General features: G+C 53.0%; 1 protein-coding gene across 5 annotated transcripts in view; it reads left to right on the top strand.

The window, feature by feature from the left end:
- OTUD5 (OTU deubiquitinase 5) overlaps nucleotides 1-17,251 on the top strand; it is a 28,862-nt gene extending 11,611 nt beyond the window's left edge. For 2 of the 5 annotated variants that reach the window (XM_083161266.1, XM_083161267.1), the window contains exons 3-9: nucleotides 12,571-12,635; nucleotides 12,732-12,888; nucleotides 13,219-13,367; nucleotides 14,468-14,653; nucleotides 14,837-15,038; nucleotides 16,417-16,530; nucleotides 16,616-17,251. In XM_083161266.1, coding sequence (XP_083017392.1) covers nucleotides 12,571-12,635; nucleotides 12,732-12,888; nucleotides 13,219-13,367; nucleotides 14,468-14,653; nucleotides 14,837-15,038; nucleotides 16,417-16,530; nucleotides 16,616-16,659 — 917 coding nt within the window. In that variant the 3' untranslated portion in view covers nucleotides 16,660-17,251. The remainder of the gene's footprint in view (nucleotides 1-12,570; nucleotides 12,636-12,731; nucleotides 12,889-13,218; nucleotides 13,368-14,467; nucleotides 14,654-14,836; nucleotides 15,039-16,416; nucleotides 16,531-16,615) is intronic. The other 3 variants (XM_083161268.1, XM_083161270.1, XM_083161269.1) reach the window with 3 other exon arrangements.
- The last annotated feature ends 1,412 nt before the right edge of the window (nucleotides 17,252-18,663 follow it).

The following is an 18,663-nucleotide window of genomic DNA, read 5'->3' as shown; positions in this document are numbered from 1 at the left end:
GTGATAGGTGCGAGAGGGGGCCACCCCGCCCTCTACCCACCGTAGTCAGAGATCGGACATTGTCATACACATCATGGGGTCACTAGAGCTGGTTGATCTGCAATTCAACTTACATTTCTTTGTCCCCTAATCATTTTAATTGTTTACAAAAAAAAAAAGAGGGTGTTCTAGTTACCATGACGGATGGTCCAGCATCTGCACAGACATGTCCTTCATGTGTATATGTGTAACAGGAGACGTGTGTTATACTGATACATGTATGTTTCGGATTATGAGTGTTTATGTGGATAGGTAATCGTTACACTGGCCTTAGTGTTTGGCTATAGAAGCATTTATACGGGTGTCTCTGTAAGATACTGGTGTCAGGCACAGCCAGGCGTTCCCAGTGACTCTGCAGATATCACCCCCGGCACAGTGACTCAGCACTGAGCAGCTGGGATCAGGGACTTGCTCTGGCTCCGTCATACATTGGGTACTCAGCTGTAGCACATGGGTGACTGGGCAGGTAGAGCTCAGCAGTTTGGGGCTGGGACCGGGGACTTGCTCTGGCTCCGTCATACATGGGGTACTCAGCTGTAGCACATGAGTGACTGGGCAGGTAGAGCTCAGCAGTGTGGGGCTGGGACCGGGGACTTGCTCTGGCTCCGTCATACATGGGGTACTCAGCTGTAGCACAGGGGTGACTGGGCAGGTAGAGCTCAGCAGTGTGTGGCTGGGATCGGGGACTTGCTCTAGCTCCGTCATACATGGGGTACGCAGCTGTAGCACATGGGTGACTGGGCAGGTAGAGCTCAGCAGTGTGGGGCTGGGACCGGGGACTTGCTCTGGCATCGTCATACATATGGTACTCAGCTGTAGCACATGGGTGACTGGGCAGGTAGAGCTCAGCAGTGTGGGGCTGGGATCGGGGACTTGCTCTGGCTCCGTCATACATGGGGTACTCAGCTGTAGCACAGGGGTGACTGGGCAGGTAGAGCTCAGCAGTGTGGGGCTAGGATTGGGGACTTGCTCTGGCTCCGTCATACATGGGGTACTCAGCTGTAGCACATGGGTGACTGGGCAGGTAGAGCTCAGCAGTTTGGGGCTGGGACCGGGGACTTGCTCTGGCTCCGTCATACATGGGGTACTCAGTTGTAGCACATGGGTGACTGGGCAGGTAGAGCTCAGCAGTGTGGGGCTGGGACCGGGGACTTGCTCTGGCTCCGTCATACATGGGGTACTCAGCTGTAGCACATGGGTGACTGGGCAGGTAGAGCTCAGTAGTTTGGGGCTGGGACCGGGGACTTGCTCTGGCTCCGTCATACATGGGGTACTCAGCTGTAGCACATGGGTGACTGGGCAGGCAGAGCTCAGTAGTTTGGGGCTGGGACCGGGGACTTGCTCTGGCTCCGTCATACATGGGGTACTCAGCTGTAGCACATTGGTGACTGGGCAGGTAGAGCTCAGCAGTGTGGGGCTGGGACCGGGGACTTGCTCTGGCTCCGTCATACATGGGGTACTCAGCTGTAGCACATGGGTGACTGGGCAGGTAGAGCTCAGCAGTGTGGGGCTGGGACCGGGGACTTGCTCTGGCTCCGTCATACATGGGGTACTCAGCTGGAGCACATGGGTGACTGGGCAGGTAGAGCTCAGCAGTTTGGGGATGGGACCGGGGACTTGCTCTGGCTCCGTCATACATGGGGTACTCAGTTGTAGCACATGGGTGACTGTGCAGGTAGAGCTCAGCAGTGTGGGGCTGGGACCGGGGACTTGCTCTGGCTCCGTCATACATGGGGTACTCAGCTGTAGCACATGGGTGACTGGGCAGGTAGAGCTCAGTAGTTTGGGGCTGGGACCGGGGACTTGCTCTGGCTCCGTCATACATGGGGTACTCAGCTGTAGCACATGGGTGACTGGGCAGGTAGAGCTCAGCAGTGTGGGGCTGGGACCGGGGACTTGCTCTGGCTCCGTCATACATGGGGTACTCAGCTGTAGCACATGGGTGACTGGGCAGGCAGAGCTCAGTAGTTTGGGGCTGGGACCGGGGACTTGCTCTGACTCCGTCATACATGGGGTACTCAGCTGTAGCACATGGGTGACTGGGCAGGTAGAGCTCAGCAGTGTGGGGCTGGGACCGGGGACTTGCTCTGGCTCCGTCATACATGGGGTACTCAGCTGTAGCACATGGGTGACTGGGCAGGTAGAGCTCAGCAGTGTGGGGCTGGGACCGGGGACTTGCTCTGGCTCCGTCATACATGGGGTACTCAGCTGGAGCACATGGGTGACTGGGCAGGTAGAGCTCAGCAGTGTGGGGCTGGGATCGGCGACTTGCTCTGGCTCCGTCATACATGGGGTACGCAGCTGTAGCACATGGGTGACTGGGCAGGTAGAGCTCAGCAGCGTGGGGCTGGGATCGGGGACTTGCTTTCTCTCCGTCATACATGGGGTACGCAGCTGTAGCACATGGGTGACTGGGCAGGTAGAGCTCAGCAGTGTGGGGCTGGGATCGGGGACTTGCTCTGGCTCCATCATACATGGGGTACTCAGCTGTAGCACATGGGTGACTGGGCAGGTAGAGCTCAGCAGCGTGGGGCTGGGACCGGGGACTTGCTCTGGCTCCGTCATACATGGGGTACTCAGCTGTAGCACATGGGTGACTGGGCAGGTAGAGCTCAGCAGTGTGGGGCTGGGACCGGGGACTTGCTCTGGCTCCGTCATACATGGGGTACTCAGCTGGAGCACATGGGTGACTGGGCAGGTAGAGCTCAGCAGTTTGGGGCTGGGACCGGGGACTTGCTCTGGCTCCGTCATACATGGGGTACTCAGTTGTAGCACATGGGTGACTGTGCAGGTAGAGCTCAGCAGTGTGGGGCTGGGACCGGGGACTTGCTCTGGCTCCGTCATACATGGGGTACTCAGCTGTAGCACATGGGTGACTGGGCAGGTAGAGCTCAGTAGTTTGGGGCTGGGACCGGGGACTTGCTCTGGCTCCGTCATACATGGGGTACTCAGCTGTAGCACATGGGTGACTGGGCAGGTAGAGCTCAGCAGTGTGGGGCTGGGACCGGGGACTTGCTCTGGCTCCGTCATACATGGGGTACTCAGCTGTAGCACATGGGTGACTGGGCAGGCAGAGCTCAGTAGTTTGGGGCTGGGACCGGGGACTTGCTCTGACTCCGTCATACATGGGGTACTCAGCTGTAGCACATGGGTGACTGGGCAGGTAGAGCTCAGCAGTGTGGGGCTGGGACCGGGGACTTGCTCTGGCTCCGTCATACATGGGGTACTCAGCTGTAGCACATGGGTGACTGGGCAGGTAGAGCTCAGCAGTGTGGGGCTGGGACCGGGGACTTGCTCTGGCTCCGTCATACATGGGGTACTCAGCTGGAGCACATGGGTGACTGGGCAGGTAGAGCTCAGCAGTGTGGGGCTGGGATCGGCGACTTGCTCTGGCTCCATCATACATGCTGGTCTCCCCATGCACATATTGTCCGGTACACCGCTCGTTGCATGCAGAAGATGCTGCACATGTTCTCTCAGTAACACCGGTTGGATGCTGTGGCTGTTATACTGACGTGTGCTGTTTGATCTGGTTTTACCCAGGACATTTACATACATGTTCCCCTGTTGTGTGTGATTGTACTCGGACCCGGGGGAGGGGAGTTTTCCACCTGATACCTCATTTCCCCAATGCTCCATCTCTGTAATCTCCAGATACAGACAGGAAGCAGATCTGACATCATGGTGTTCAGGTCACGTCTGATTGCTATTATAAGAAATGTCACACGTGGTGATTATGAGTATGATATGGTGCATGTTCCAGTGACTAATGGAACAAGGGTCAGGATGAAGGGACTGAGAGAGGTTACCGCAGGGACTAGGGTCATGGAGATGGCACGGACAGGTTACTGCCGGGGCTGAGTTCATGGATACGGGACTAAGACAGGTTACCGCCATGACTGGGGTCAGGGAGATGTGTGGCTGCCTCTCCCTGTGGCGGTGTGGCCTGTGTGGCTGCTTCTCCCCGTGGCGGTGTGGCCTGCGAGGCTGCCTCACACCGTGGCCTGTGTGTCTGCCTCTCCCTGTGGCGGTGTGGCCTGCGTGTCTGCCTCTCCCTGTGGCAGTGTGGCCTGCGTGTCTGCCTCTCCCCGTGGCAGTGTGGCCTGCGTGTCTGCCTCTCCCCGTGGCACTGTGGCCTGCGTGGCACTGTGGCCTGCGTGTCTGCCTCTCCCCGTGGCACTGTGGCCTGCGTGTCTGCCTCTCCCTGTGGCAGCGTGGCCTGCGTGTCTGCCTCTCCCCGTGGCAGTGTGGCCTGCGTGTCTGCCTCTCCCCGTGGCACTGTGGCCTGCGTGTCTGCCTCTCCCCGTGGCACTGTGGCCTGCGTGTCTGCCTCTCCCCGTGGCACTGTGGCCTGCGTGTCTGCCTCTCCCCGTGGCGGTGTGGCCTGCGTGTCTGCCTCTCCCCGAAGGCCTGCGAGGCTGCCTCTCCCCGAAGGCCTGCGAGGCTGCCTCTCCCCGTGGCGGTGTGCCTCTCCCCGGCTGCCTCTCCCCGTGGCGGTGTGCCTCTCCCCGGCTGCCTCTCCCCGTGGCGGTGTGCCTCTCCCCGGCTGCCTCTCCCCGTGGCGGTGTGCCTCTCCCCGGCTGCCTCTCCCCGTGGCGGTGTGCCTCTCCCCAGCTGCCTCTCCCCGTGGCGGTGTGCCTCTCCCCGGCTGCCTCTCCCCGTGGTGGTGACACTGATGCATATCACACTTTGCGACCAGGCCCCGAGTGTATTATAGGCCCGCTAATGTGGGCTGGTCATTTACACCTCACAAGATCTTATACTGTAGTGAAGTTTGATGTACTTAGGTCTTCTGTCAACCTCACCAACTATGTGCCTGGCGTTGGCGCAGTGGGACCACAGGAATACTGCTGCATTTTCCGTAGAACCAGTAATTGTGGAGTCATTGTTTCAAGAAACAAAACCACGGCCAGTTTCACCTTAATAGTGCCGGTCCCCCCCCTGTGGTTTCGGTTTCAATGAAAACAATTTCTGTGAATCCCCCGACTGTCACCTCTGAGTTCTGAGAAGCTGCTGAGGTGGAACGTGCTGATAGACATGCAGGGTCCTCCCCAGTAGCGCCCCTTATCTATGGGACTGCATGTGGCATCACTTGTCCTACTACAAGTCCCAGCATGCCTCGCCTCCCATTAACAACCCACAGGTGCACAGTGATCCTGTGTATTAGGGCTTCTATCCGAATTCACAGATGTGTATGTAACATACGTGACATTGGCCCTTATTCTGGTTCGCAAAGGCAAATTCCTTCTCAAATGGACAAAACTGTGCACTGCAGGTGGGGCAGATGTAACTTATGCAGAGAGAGTTAGATTTGGGTGGGGTTTTACTTCAAAGCAAGATCTATATTGCAGTATAAAAATAAAGCAGCCAGTATTTGCCCTGCACAGAAACAAAATAACCCACCCAAATTTAACTCTGCACATGTTACATCTGCCCCACCTGCAGTGCACATGGTTTTGTCCATTTGAGAAGGAATTTGCCTTTGCGAGTGACACTGAATAAGGACCATTGTACGGAATGCTGCCCACCCCATTGTATGTTACTGTTCTCCTACACGGAACAATGACACGTGAGCAGTGGATGGAAATCAGACGGTCAGGACTGATGTCCGACTGGGGGCTGTTAGTATGTTGGGGAGATGGGACACGTAACATTAGCAGCCATCTAGGGGTCACAGTTACTGTTGGGGTCCGCATGCATCAGGTTGGGTGATATTGGGTCTGGTCTCTTCAAGGTGAACCAAGGCAACCCTAACCACTAACCCCTGGATAAGGATCAGTGGTTAGGCTTCAGGGGAGGTAATGTTAAGGTCGAAATCGGACCAAAATCGGCTAGTTTTGATGTCCCCTCAGATCCGATGCGCGGTCCCGTGCGCATCGGATCTGCGTCGGGTGGTCGGACCTGCTGCACGTCCGACCACCCGACTTGGGACCTAGTGGGGCGGCGCGGCGGTGGAGGGAGCAGGGGGGGCTGGGGACGCTGCAGGGGACACAGGCAGCATAGAGCCGGGCAGGGGGAGCCGGGAGCTGTCAGTACTGAATTAAAAAAAAAAGCCCATACAATGAATGGGCGGCCTGTGATTGGCCAATTCATTGTATAGGCTTTTTTTTCTAGCACTGACAGCTCCCGGCTCCCTCTGCCCGGCTCTATGCCGCCTGTGTCCCCCGCAGCGTCCCCAGCCCCCCCTGCTCCCACCAGCAGCCCTGCTCTGTAGCCCCCCCCCCCCTGCTCCCCGGGTTTTTTACATGTGATAAATCGAGACGATTCTTCACATGTAAAAAACGGCACATCAAGTGCCAATCTAATCAAGCTCCCCCGGGGAGCAGCCGGGGAAGCTCAGGGGGAAGTCGGGGGCGACTTGTCCTAAGGACAAGTCGCCCTAGTGTATGGGGGCCTTTAGGGTCAGACAGTGGGGGAAGGAGGCGAAAAAGTGCAGGGTTTAGGATTAGGCATTCGCGGAGGGTGGGTGTACTTACCCAATCCCTGTTGGAATGTTTGTATTCCCCCTCTCCCTGGGGCTGGCAAATGTATGTTCTGTGATGTACTGATGGGAGAGGCGTGTTGTGGTGATGTAGCACGTGTGTGTTGGATGATGTATTGATGGGAGAGGTGTGTAATGATGTGGCACATGTATGTTGGGTGCTGTGTGATCATGTGGAACATGTATGTTATGTGACGTACTGATGGGAGAGGTGTGGAATGATGTGGGACATGTATGTTGGGTGACGTACTGATGGGAGAGGTGTGGAATGATGTGGGACATGTATGTTGGGTGACGTACTGATAGGAGAGGTGTGGAATGATGTGGGACATGTATGTTGGGTGACGTACTGATGGGAGAGGTGTGGAATGATGTGGGACATGTATGTTGGGTGAAGTACTGATGGGAGAGGTGTGGAATGATGTGGGACATGTATGTTGGGTGAAGTACTGATGGGAGAGGTGTGGAATGATGTGGGACATGTATGTTGGGTGATCAGAATCGGCTTTATTGGCCAGGTATACTTGCGTATACTAGGAATTTGATTTGGATTGCTGTGCAGCAGCCATTTAGGTAACAGTTAAACAGTGACCGTACAGATATACATAATACATACAGGTATATGCTAGATGTGCCCTGGGGATTGTAGACGCAGGGGACATATATTCGCTGAGCTGCACAGCGCCTGGGCAGCCATCAGCAGCACCGCTGGTCATTGCAGCAGCCAGGTAGGTAACAGTATCAGCAGAGACAGTACAGTTATCACACAGGGAACACCTCCCCGCCGAGCTGCACAGCGCCTAGGCAGCCAACAGCGGCGCCACTGGTCATTGCAACAGCCAGGTAGGTAACAATATAAGCAGAGACAGTACAGTTATCACACAGGGAACACCTCCCCGCCGAGCTGCACAGCGCCTAGGCAGCCAACAGCGGCGCCACTGGTCATTGCAACAGCCAGGTAGGTAACAATATAAGCAGAGACAGTACAGTTATCACACAGGGAACACCTCCCCGCCGAGCTGCACAGCGCCTAGGCAGCCAACAACAGTGCCACTGGTCATTGCAACAGCCAGGTAGGTAACAATATAACCAGGGACAGTACAGTTATCACACAGGGAACACATACCTGCCGAGCTGCACAGTGCCTAGGCAGCCAACAGCGGCGCCACTGGTCATTGCAAACAGCCAGGTAGGAAACAGTTAAGCAGGGACAGTACAGTTTTAGGTTGCTATGCAGTGTGTGAGACAGGGGAGACACAGGGGTACATATGGCTGAGTGGCAGTTGGGCAGATGTATTAAGCCTGGTGAAGAGATAAACTGCAGATAAAGTGGAAGGAGATAACGCACCAGCCAATCAGATCCCAACTGTCATATTTCAAACACAGCTGATTGGCTGGTGCGTTAACTCTTCTAAGTTATCTCCACTTTATCTCCAGTTTATCTCTTCTCCAGGCTTAATACATCTGCCCCATAGTTCCTAGGCAGCCATTTGTGGTGCCATCTTGATCATGCTGCTCAAAGGCAGCAGTATAAATAATAATTTTATTTATATAGCACTTTTCTTCCATAGCTGGCACAGCTTGTTGCTGGCAGTTTGTGCAACCAGTGATGGTTACAGCATACAGGCTTTGCATACAGTGGGGATGGAGGTACATGGTACAAATCATGGTAAAGAAACAGTAAACAAAATAATACAAAGCTTCCATCAGCTTAGAGGCTGGGAGAGATGGGAATTGGTGAAATATAAAATGGGGCAATGTGCGGGTGTAAGTCCAAATCCAGTCCAAACTCATGCTTTATGTACTGGTGGCAGAGGCGTGTAATGATGGGGCACATGTATGTTGGATGATGTACTGAGGGGAAAGGCGTGTAATAATGTGGGACATGCATGGTCACTAACCGCCCCCTACCCTGTGCCACCGGGACGGGGGGGTTACTGTACTGTTGTCACAGGGACGGAGGGGGGGGGGGTTACTGTACTGTTGTCACAGGGACGGAGGGGGGGTGTTTACTGTACTGTTGTCGCAGGGATGGAGGGGGGGGGGTTTACTGTACTGTTGTCACAGGGATGGAGGGGGGGGGGTTACTGTACTGTTGTCACAGGGATGGAGGGGGGGGGTTTACTGTACTGTTGTCACAGGGACGGAGGGGGGGGTTACTGTACTGTTGTCACAGGGACGGAGGGGGGGTTACTGTACTGTTGTCACAGGGACGGAGGGGGGGTTACTGTACTGTTGTCACAGGGAAGCGGAGGGGGGGTTACTGTACTGTTGTCGGAGGGGGGGTTTACTGTACTGTTGTCACGGGGGGGGATTACTTTACTGTTGTCACAGGGACGGGGGGTTTACTGTACTGTTGTCACAGGGACGGAGGGGGGGTTACTGTACTGTTGTCACAGGGACGGGGGGTTTACTGTACTGTTGTCACAGGGACGGGGGGTTTACTGTACTGTTGTCACAGGGATGGGGGGTTTACTGTACTGTTGTCACAGGGACGGGGGGTTTACTGTACTGTTGTCACAGGGACGGGGGGTTTACTGTACTGTTGTCACAGGGACGGGGGGTTTACTGTACTGTTGTCACAGGGACGGAGGGGGGGTGTTTACTGTACTGTTGTCACAGGGACGGAGGGGGGGGGTGTTTACTGTACTGTTGTCACAGGGACGGAGGGGGGGGGGTGTTTACTGTACTGTTGTCACAGGGACGGAGGGGGTTACTGTACTGTTGTCACAGGGACGGGGGGGTTACTGTACTGTTGTCACAGGGACGGAGGGGGGGTGTTTACTGTACTGTTGTCACAGGGATGGGGGGGTTACTGTACTGTTGTCACAGGGACGGGGGGGTTACTGTACTGTTGTCACAGGGACGGAGGGGGGGTGTTTACTGTACTGTTGTCACAGGGACGGAGGGGGGGGGGTGTTTACTGTACTGTTGTCACAGGGACGGATGGAGGGGGGGGGGTGTTTACTGTACTGTTGTCACAGGGACGGGGGGGTTACTGTACTGTTGTCACAGGGACGGGGGGGTTACTGTACTGTTGTCACAGGGACAGGGGGGGTTTACTGTACTGTTGTCACAGGGACAGAGTTGGGGGTTTACGGTACTGTTGTCACAGGGACAGAGTTGGGGGTTTACGGTACTGTTGTCACAGGGACAGAGTTGGGGGTTTACGGTACTGTTGTCACAGGGACAGAGTTGGGGGTTTACGGTACTGTTGTCACAGGGACGGAGAGGGGGGGTGTTTACTGGACTGCTGTCACAGGGACAGAGTTGGGGGTTTACTGGACTGTTGTCACAGGGACGGAGGGGGGGGGTTTACTGGACTGTTGTCACAGGGACGGAGGGGGGGGGTTTACTGGACTGTTGTCACAGGGACGGAGGGGGGGGGGGGGTTTACTGGACTGTTGTCACAGGGACCGAGGGGGGTTAATGTTTATACACTTTATTTGGTACTTGTGGAGTATCACGGCTCCCACGACCTGCATCGTATGCAGATCATATGCTAAAAATCGCATCGCATGTGGCATACGATGCGATGCGATGTTTTACCGATTTTTGACTATTTTTGCTCAAAAATCGTATGCCATCGCTTATCATCGTATGCCATATGTAGTGGCATACGATGTCATACAATGCGATACAATGTTTTACCGATTTTTGAGCATTTTAGCTCAAAAATCGTATGCGATCGCATCGCATGCCATACGATGGCATGCGATGCGATGGCACCCGATTTTGGACTGAAATGCATCAGAATGCATTGAAATGTGTATTAAAGTAGTGAAATGCCCCCAAATGCCATTTTTCATAGTGCACCACCCCCACTATCAACGTCAACCCGAAGCGTGGCGAGCGCAGTGAGCCCACGAGGGGCGGCGGTACGCGTCCTACGACCTTTTCATACCCCCACTATCCACGTCGGCGTGGAGTTGAGAATAGAATAGTGTGGCGAGCGCAGCGAGCCACCGAGCCCGAAGCGTGGCGAGCGCCGCGAGGGGACGCGGATACCTTCACAGCTATACGCGTCTCCTCGCGGGCTTTACAGGTATCCGCGGCCCCTCGCGGGGCTCGCTGCGCTCGCCACGCTTCGGGCTCGGTGGCTCGCTGCGCTCGCCACACTATTCTATTCTCAACTCCACGCCGACGTGGATAGTGGGGGTATGAAAAGGTCGTAGGACGCGTACCGCCGCCCCTCGCGGGCTCGCCACGCTTCGGGTTGACGTTGATAGTGGGTCGTGGTGCACTGTGAAAAATGGCATTTGGGGGCATTTCACTACTTTAATACACATTTCAATGCATTCTGATGCATTTCAGTGCAAAATCGGGTGCCATCGCATCGGATGCCATCGTATGGCATCCGATGCGATCGCATACGATTTTTGAGCTAAAATGCTCAAAAATCGGTAAAACATCGTATTGCATCGATGGCATACGATGCCATGCGATGTTTTACCGATTTTTCACCATTTTTGCTCAAAAATCGGTAAAACATCGTATCGCATCGTATGACATCGTATGCCACTACATATGGCATACGATGTTATGCGATGTTTTACCGATTTTTACCATTTTTGCTCAAAAATCGGTAAAACATCGTATCGCATCGTATGACATCGTATGCCACTACATATGGCATACGATGTTATGCGATGTTTTACCGATTTTTGACCATTTTTGCTCAAAAATCGGTAAAACATCGTATCGCATCGTATGACATCTTATGCCACTACATATGGCATACGATGCCATGCGATGGCATACGATTTTTGAGCAAAAATGCTCAAAAATCGGGTAAAGCATCGCATGCCATCGTATGCCACTACATATGGCATACGATGCCATACGATGGGAGCCGTGATACTCCACAAGTACCCTTTATTTAAATTGTTCTTAATTTTTTAAATAGAGATTTTCAAAATATTTGACACTGCATGTAAAGGGCGCGCTACATTTGCTCTGTACAACGGACGGCGCTGACACACATCACACTGCAGCTGTGCAGGGAGATACACATCTATTCTTGTGTTTGTGCAGCGTTTGGTTTCCTGTGTTATATTCAGGCTCCGTGTGGTGAGCGAATCCTATTGGGCAGAGAAACCACCTCTCCAGCCCCCTCCGGTACTTCTAAGAAAGTTGGTCATGTGACTTGCTGGAAGGGCTGCCGCGTATAGCCCTCATTAGCATATGGAGATTGTTTACATCGAGTGTGTGGCTTTGCGACACCGCCCATTGTGTGTATGTGGTCTGTGTGATGTGTTCCCAAATTAGCCATCGCTCGTTAACATGATCTGAGCTGTAAGCGGCTGCAGAGTGATGAGATTAGATTCTGGATTGTGTGTATGTATGTGTGTGTGTGTGTGATGTGTGTGTGTATATATATATATATATATATATATATATATATATATATATATATATATATATATATATATATATAATATATATATATATATATATATATATATATATATATATATATATATATATATATATATAGTGTGTGTGTGTGGGGTGCGCTCAGACCCGCTGATCCAGCAGGGGGTGGGGGGATGCGGGCACAGCCGCAGTGGGGGGTGCGGGCAGACCTGGCTGTGGGCGCTCACCTACACCATTTGGTAATGGTGGGCGTGTGCTGTAACCCTGGCTGTGGGCGGGGGGGGGGGGGGGGGCGGTGTGTATAATGCTGGTCTTTTCTCTAGGGGGGGCGGGTTTGTGTATAATGCTGGGCAGGGTGGGGGGGGGGGGTGTCCTAAGGCAGAAACTATGTGTGTATAACGCTGTCTATCACTCTTATAACCCCGCCCAGTGTTATACACACAGAGGATGAGTGACAGATCTGGCTAAATATATAAGAGATGTATATATTACACCACACACGCCTGAACCATTGCCAGTGATCCTAAAGAGTGCATTGAATACCAGTGAGGTAGGAGGTGTCTCATGCCTCCGAGTTTACACGCTGCATTCTTTCCACTGAAAGGAGAGCCCAGGGCATGCTGGCACTTGTAGTGCCACAGCTAGTTCACCCCGATCTCCTTTCTGTCTTTCAGCGGACCAGGTGTACGGGGATCAGGACATGCATGAGGTTGTCAGGAAACACTGCATGGATTACCTGGTGAGTGAGGCGCCAGCGCCGGAGGGTTGGCTCACAGGGCGGTCGCAGCGTTTATATGACTCCGCCTTTCTTTTGTGCCCCACCCCCATGTGACAGATGAAGAACGCAGACTACTTTTCCAACTACGTGACCGAAGATTTCACCACTTACATCAATCGCAAACGGAAAAACAACTGCCACGGGAACCACATAGAGATGCAGGCCATGGCGGAGATGTACAACCGGCCGGTGGAGGTGTATCAGTATGGGACAGGTAATCTCCTGGTGGTAGTGGCCCATGTGCCACTAGTGTAGTTATGTTGGGCCGACGGTGATTAGGTCAACATGGGAAAAAAGTAGAAGGTCCGTACTGAAATGGTCGACATGAGCTATTTACATTTCTGGGTGTCAACATTTGAGCTTGTGGACCCCCAGTTAGTGTGGGACTTTATTTCTCACGTCGACCTTTTTCTTGTTTTGACCTATTATTCATGTCTACCTAATGTGCTTCGGCCTACTGACTGTCACCCGATAGTCCGAGTCCTGTTACGTTAAACTCCTGCGTATGCTTTGTGCACTGATTCCTGACCTCTCTTATGCCCAGAACCAATCAACACTTTCCACGGGATCCAGCAAAATGAAGACGAGCCAATCAGAGTGAGCTACCATCGAAACATCCATTACAATTCTGTGGTAAACCCCAACAAGGCCACAATAGGAGTTGGGCTCGGGCTGCCATCCTTCAAACCCGGGGTGAGACGGAGAACACACACTGTGGTGGTTGGAAGGGGCAGTCTGCGGGAGGGTGGGGACAGGTGGTGCTTGGGAGGAGGGTGGCAGCAGGTGGCGATTAGTAGGGGTAGTCTGCGGGGGGGTGCTTTCTGCAGTGAGGGGGCAGGTGGTGGTTGGAAGGAGGGAACTGCAGGGGGAAGGTGGAAGTTGGGGTAGGGGGTGGCAGCAGGTGGTGGTGGGGTCTGCAGGGGAAGGGGGGGTGCAGGTTGGGAGGGGAGGGTCTGCGGGGGGGCAGCAGGTGGTGGTTGGGAAGTAGAGTCTGCTAAGTGGAAGTTGGGATGGGAAATCTGCGGGGGGGCATGTGGAGGTTTGCTAGGAGGGGGAGTCTGGGGGATAGGTGGTTGGGAGGAAGAGTCTGGGGGGGGCAGGGGCGATTAGGAGGGGGAGTCTGCAGGGGGGGAGGGGGACTCTGGAAGGGTAGTTGATGGTTAGGAGGGGGAGTCTGTGGGGGGGGCGCTTAGGAGGGGGAGTCTGCGGGATTTGCGGGCAGGTAGTCCAGGTTGAGCGTCCTAATCGTTTGCTGCAGTGTTTAACCCATGGGTCCTCAAACTGCGGCCCTCCAGATGTTGTGAAACTACAAATCCCAGCATGCCTTGCCACAGTTTTAACACTCCCTTATAGCAAAACTGTTACAAGGCATGCTGGGATTTGTAGTTTCACAACATCTGGAGGGCCGCAGTTTGAGGACCCTTGGTTTAACCACTTATAAGTTATTGCTCTGATAATGCAGTGTTTAATAGGCCGGTTGTATCAGAGTCAGTCGGTCGGCACAATGGTCACCTGGGGTATAATGAGTTTCCATCAGTGGTTGCCCAGTTTTCATTTAGTTTTGCTAACTTTTCTTTTGCTAAGGCGTCGTATCGCTGACACAGTCTGTGAGTGTAAGTTCAGTCCTCCATCCTCTACCTGGCGCACCGCACTATAATCTCTGTATCGTCATGGTTACAGCCCATTTATAGAGTTGTTCTCCACCCACCTTCCGGGCTGGATGATGGGGATACTGCAGAATACAGCGTCCTTGGCACAACTGGCCATGCAGACTCTGACTTGTTTGTGTTCAGTACGCAGACCAGTCGCTAATGAAGAACGCCATCCGAACCTCCGAGGAGTCCTGGATCGAGCAACAGATGTTAGAAGACAAAAAGAGGGCCACAGATTGGGAGGCCACGAATGAGGCCATCGAGGAACAAGTGGCTCGGGAATCCTACCTGCAGTGGTTGCGGGACCAAGAGAAACAAGCCAGACAGGTGAGATTCCTCCGCGGTTCCCTGCTTCACCCCCGATCCCAGCGTTGTCCCTCCTAATGTCAGTCGTGTCTGTTCTCTGTCTCCTTCCTGACTCCTCGTGTCATTGGTGGCCTCTTATACCACACACGTCCAGCCCATCTTCCCGGATTGAAACTGTTCTGTTCCCTCTCTCCCCACTCACAGCCACGCAAGGCCACCGCAACCTGCAGTTCCGCAACAGCAGCCGCGTCCAGCGGACCGGAGGAGTGGAGCAGCCGCTCACCAAGACAGCGCAGCACAGTGGCCTCCCCGGAGCATCCCGAAATTCACGGAGAACAAACGGCAAAACCGCCTTCCCCAGGGACCACTGTAGTTTTAGCGAAGCCCCCCTCACCATGTGCGCCGGGTAACTGTTTTACTTTGTTATAGAACCTACCCACGTGTAATGCAGAGTTTCTAGCTCTTACTACTAAAGTCACACATTTATCCCTTCCACGTCTACTGCATGCATTCAATATACAGGTTTAACGATCGATCATCTGTTTCAGTGGGTGACTCCCAAGGCTCAAATGGCCCACGCTGAATCTGAAAAATCCGAGCAGGTTCACAGCACTTAACAACCACCCCGGTTCTCGAATTCATTGCCTTTAGCCTCGGGTGCTAATATATGGGCACGTGTCGCAGCGATGCAGACACTGAGCGGGGACTCATCTGTACCAGACTTTTTAAAAACATTTTTTAGTCTTGCCACATTAAGTGGCCAATTCAGATCCGTGCGCAGAGGTCCGAATTCGTCCCCGATGGTGGGGAGCTGTGCATGTGCACAGGTGCTAATCTGCAAGGGCAGAGTCCCCGCAGCGAGAGCCTCCGGCAAAATTTTCTTTCGCCGGGGTGCTCGCTGCCTGATGGACGTTCTGGGGTGGGCACCTGGCTTTTCATGGGCGTGCCCACAAAAATGGTGGTCGCGCCCATGGTAACGCTGGGTGGACCCCAGGGAATGTAGGTGTTGCCCTGCCTGCCTGCACTTGGCCATCCGATTGGCCGCTGCACACACATACACTTCAGCTGGCTCAGGGGAATTTTAGGTGTAACTGTGCAAATTTAAGTGGATTGGTGGCACTATGAGTCTGCAGATGGGACACGTGGCTTCCAGTCACCAGAAAACATTAATATACCAGCCACCAACATGTCAGTGCTGGCGACTGTGTGCACCTGAAAATAGCAATATTTTAGTTCTCCGTCTGGCGGCATCTAGGAGCCGCTGGTGTGTAAAACACTTGATTTTCCCCTATAGAGGTGAGGAGCAGCATTGGTCTTTTTATTATATGGGACACCCGGTCCAGCACAGCAAGGAGATTTTAGTAGGAGAGCCGGTCGTCCGTCTGATATTTTTCTGGGCCTAGTCACACCCCTAGTGATGTCATAAGTCCTCCAGTGATGTCATAGTCTCCTCCGCCCTAATCTGTAACGTTATCTGAGAACAATCTCACAGAACAAGAAAGTTGGTCGGTGACTAAAACAATGGCTGACGCTTGCATGGTGTAACAATGCCTCACACTTGCATGGTGTAACAATGCCTCACACTTGCATGGTGTAACAATGCCTCACACTTGCATGGTGTAACAATGCCTCACACTTGCATGGTGTAACAATGCCTCACACTTGCATGGTGTAACATATCGTTATCATGTTTATGAGAGTATTGATAGAAATGTGGGTTTGTATTCGGTTGGGCATTGCTGGAACTAGGGCACATGAGCTCATGAGGTCTGTTTGCTGCCTAGGCCCCAGCAACCAGCCATGTTCCGGAGCCGACCGAGCCACTTCCCCCCTTGTCTCTTTGTACCCGGCCCTGGAGTGCAGAGCAATCATGCAGCACATGTCTCCCACGGCTTTCGGTGAGTGCGCTGCCCTCGTAGAGTGTGGCTGTAGCTGTCACGGGCCGCTCCCTAACCCCCTCTTCTCTCTGCTTCCCCTCCCCAGGTCTAAAGGATTGGACGACGACGAGATCCTGGCCTCCGTTTTAGCGGTGTCACAACAGGAGTACTTAGACACGGTGAAGAAAAGCGCCCTCCGCAGGGAGCCTTCCCCCGACCACAGCTGATATCCAGCTCCTCCGATTCGGCCGCGTCCGACCCGCCTCTGCTTGCCTCTCTCTTCCACGCCCGGCCCGTCCTCCGTCCCCCCCAGTTTTTATCCTGCTCACGTTGTGTTCGCCACATGAATGAATGAATGCTCTTTTTCTGTAAATGTACCTTTCCTACTAGCCCACAGACTTGTATAGCTGCATGTTACCGAGGATGCTGACAGCCCCATATTTCCAGACTATCTGCTATCCAAGCCTGCAGCTGGACTGGACTGCTGCCCCGCCTGGCTCCTACAGGGGGCCCCCTGACTTTGCGTTCCCACCTCTTAGATAGTTTTGGATGGTGTGCAGCGGGGAGAAGGACTAAGCCGGTGGAGGCTCTCTCCACTTTTGTATCTCCTCAGATTGTTTTTTTTTTTTTTCTTATTTTTTTGTTTTGTATCTTATGAAGAGGACGTTCCAGTCACCTAGGAATAACTTTTTCTTATTAAGAAAGGAAAAAAAAATGGAAAAAAAAATCTTATACAGAAGAACTGAGGTGTTGCGTCTTTTCTGTGATGTTTACTAAAATAAGTCTGAACGGGGCTATTCAATATGTAGGTAAAATGATCAGCACTCGCCTATTCAATGCTGCTGCTAACGACAGCATTGAAGGGAGTCAGATCAACTTTTTTTTTTCGACATCCGGAATATTGAATTTCCGACTGTCGAGTAATGTGCGGTACACGTCAGGACGATATGGCCCAAAACAAGCCAATTTAGATACAATCTCGACCGATTTTGTATGTAAATCGGCCATGTTTTGGGCCATTTCGCTGCCCTTTTGATGCAATCCCGATCCGATGCGCGGCCCTGCGGGTCGGTCTGCTGCAGGTAGGATCTCAGAAACGACCATTGTAGTGGTGGGGGTTGCGATCGGATCGCGATCACATCAGGGGCTTTTCGGTGCCGGTCGGCAGCTCCGTCAGCTCTTGAGCGGGTTGTATGTTCCTGTGACGTCCCGCTCACGAGCACCATCGTCCTGGTGTGTACTGGGCATTACTGTTGGATGAAATTAAAATACTCCTAAATTCCGGGGTCGCGATGTTCTGACCGTTGGAACCCCATATTGAATATCCCATTAATGTTGTTAGCAGAAGTGGAAAGTTGTAAATCACAGGCAGCTGGTCGTGCCCTGAGTAGGTGATTTGCTCTCCGGGAACTGGCAGCAGGCAACATTCTGGATCCATATGTCCGACCCTGGCGATCCTGAAGCAAGTGGCAAGTAAAGGCGGACAGGTTAATACAAATTATCATACGCCGACGTGTTATGGTTTGCGGCACTGCAGCGCTGGGGGTGAGTTGAGTAACCCAGTGAGTTGAGTAACCCAGGCTGTGCCAGGGTAGTGGGTAGGAACTGGGACTTTGCCCTGCTCGTCTGCAGGGATCTCCTGGACATTGCTGTACACTGAACCTATATACATTTCTAAGGGAGTGGTACCTGCAGTATACCAGCCTGCCTAATTTTGACTTTGGAGGTAAAGAATACATTTACATGGATATATAGCAATTGTTCAAACTCAGAACACAAGAGATTTACCATTGGCTATATCTTTGGGAATTGGCATATTTTACCCATCACACATGGAATGTACCAACATGAATTAGCGATGTTAGCAAACCAAAAAAGCATGCAAATGAACAAAACCATGCTACACTGCAGGGGGGCAGATGTAACAGGTGCAGAGAGAGTTAGATTTGGTTGAGGTGTGTGCAAACTGAAATCTAAATTGCAGTGTAAGAATAAAGCAGCCAGTATTTATCCTGCACGGAAACAACTGAATCTGCAACATTATCACATGAGAAGCTGTTGGTGAGTGGATGGAAGGTTTCTGGTCTTGTTTGGAATATCTTTTACTTTATGCTGGCTCTTGAACTACAAGACCAGAATGCAAATAGCTAGCAA

Source organism: Crinia signifera, chromosome 9 (genome assembly GCF_055691185.1).
Source record: "Crinia signifera chromosome 9, ASM5569118v1, whole genome shotgun sequence".
Lineage (NCBI taxonomy): Eukaryota > Metazoa > Chordata > Amphibia > Anura > Myobatrachidae > Crinia > Crinia signifera.
This window is presented reverse-complemented; position numbering and strand designations above follow the sequence as displayed.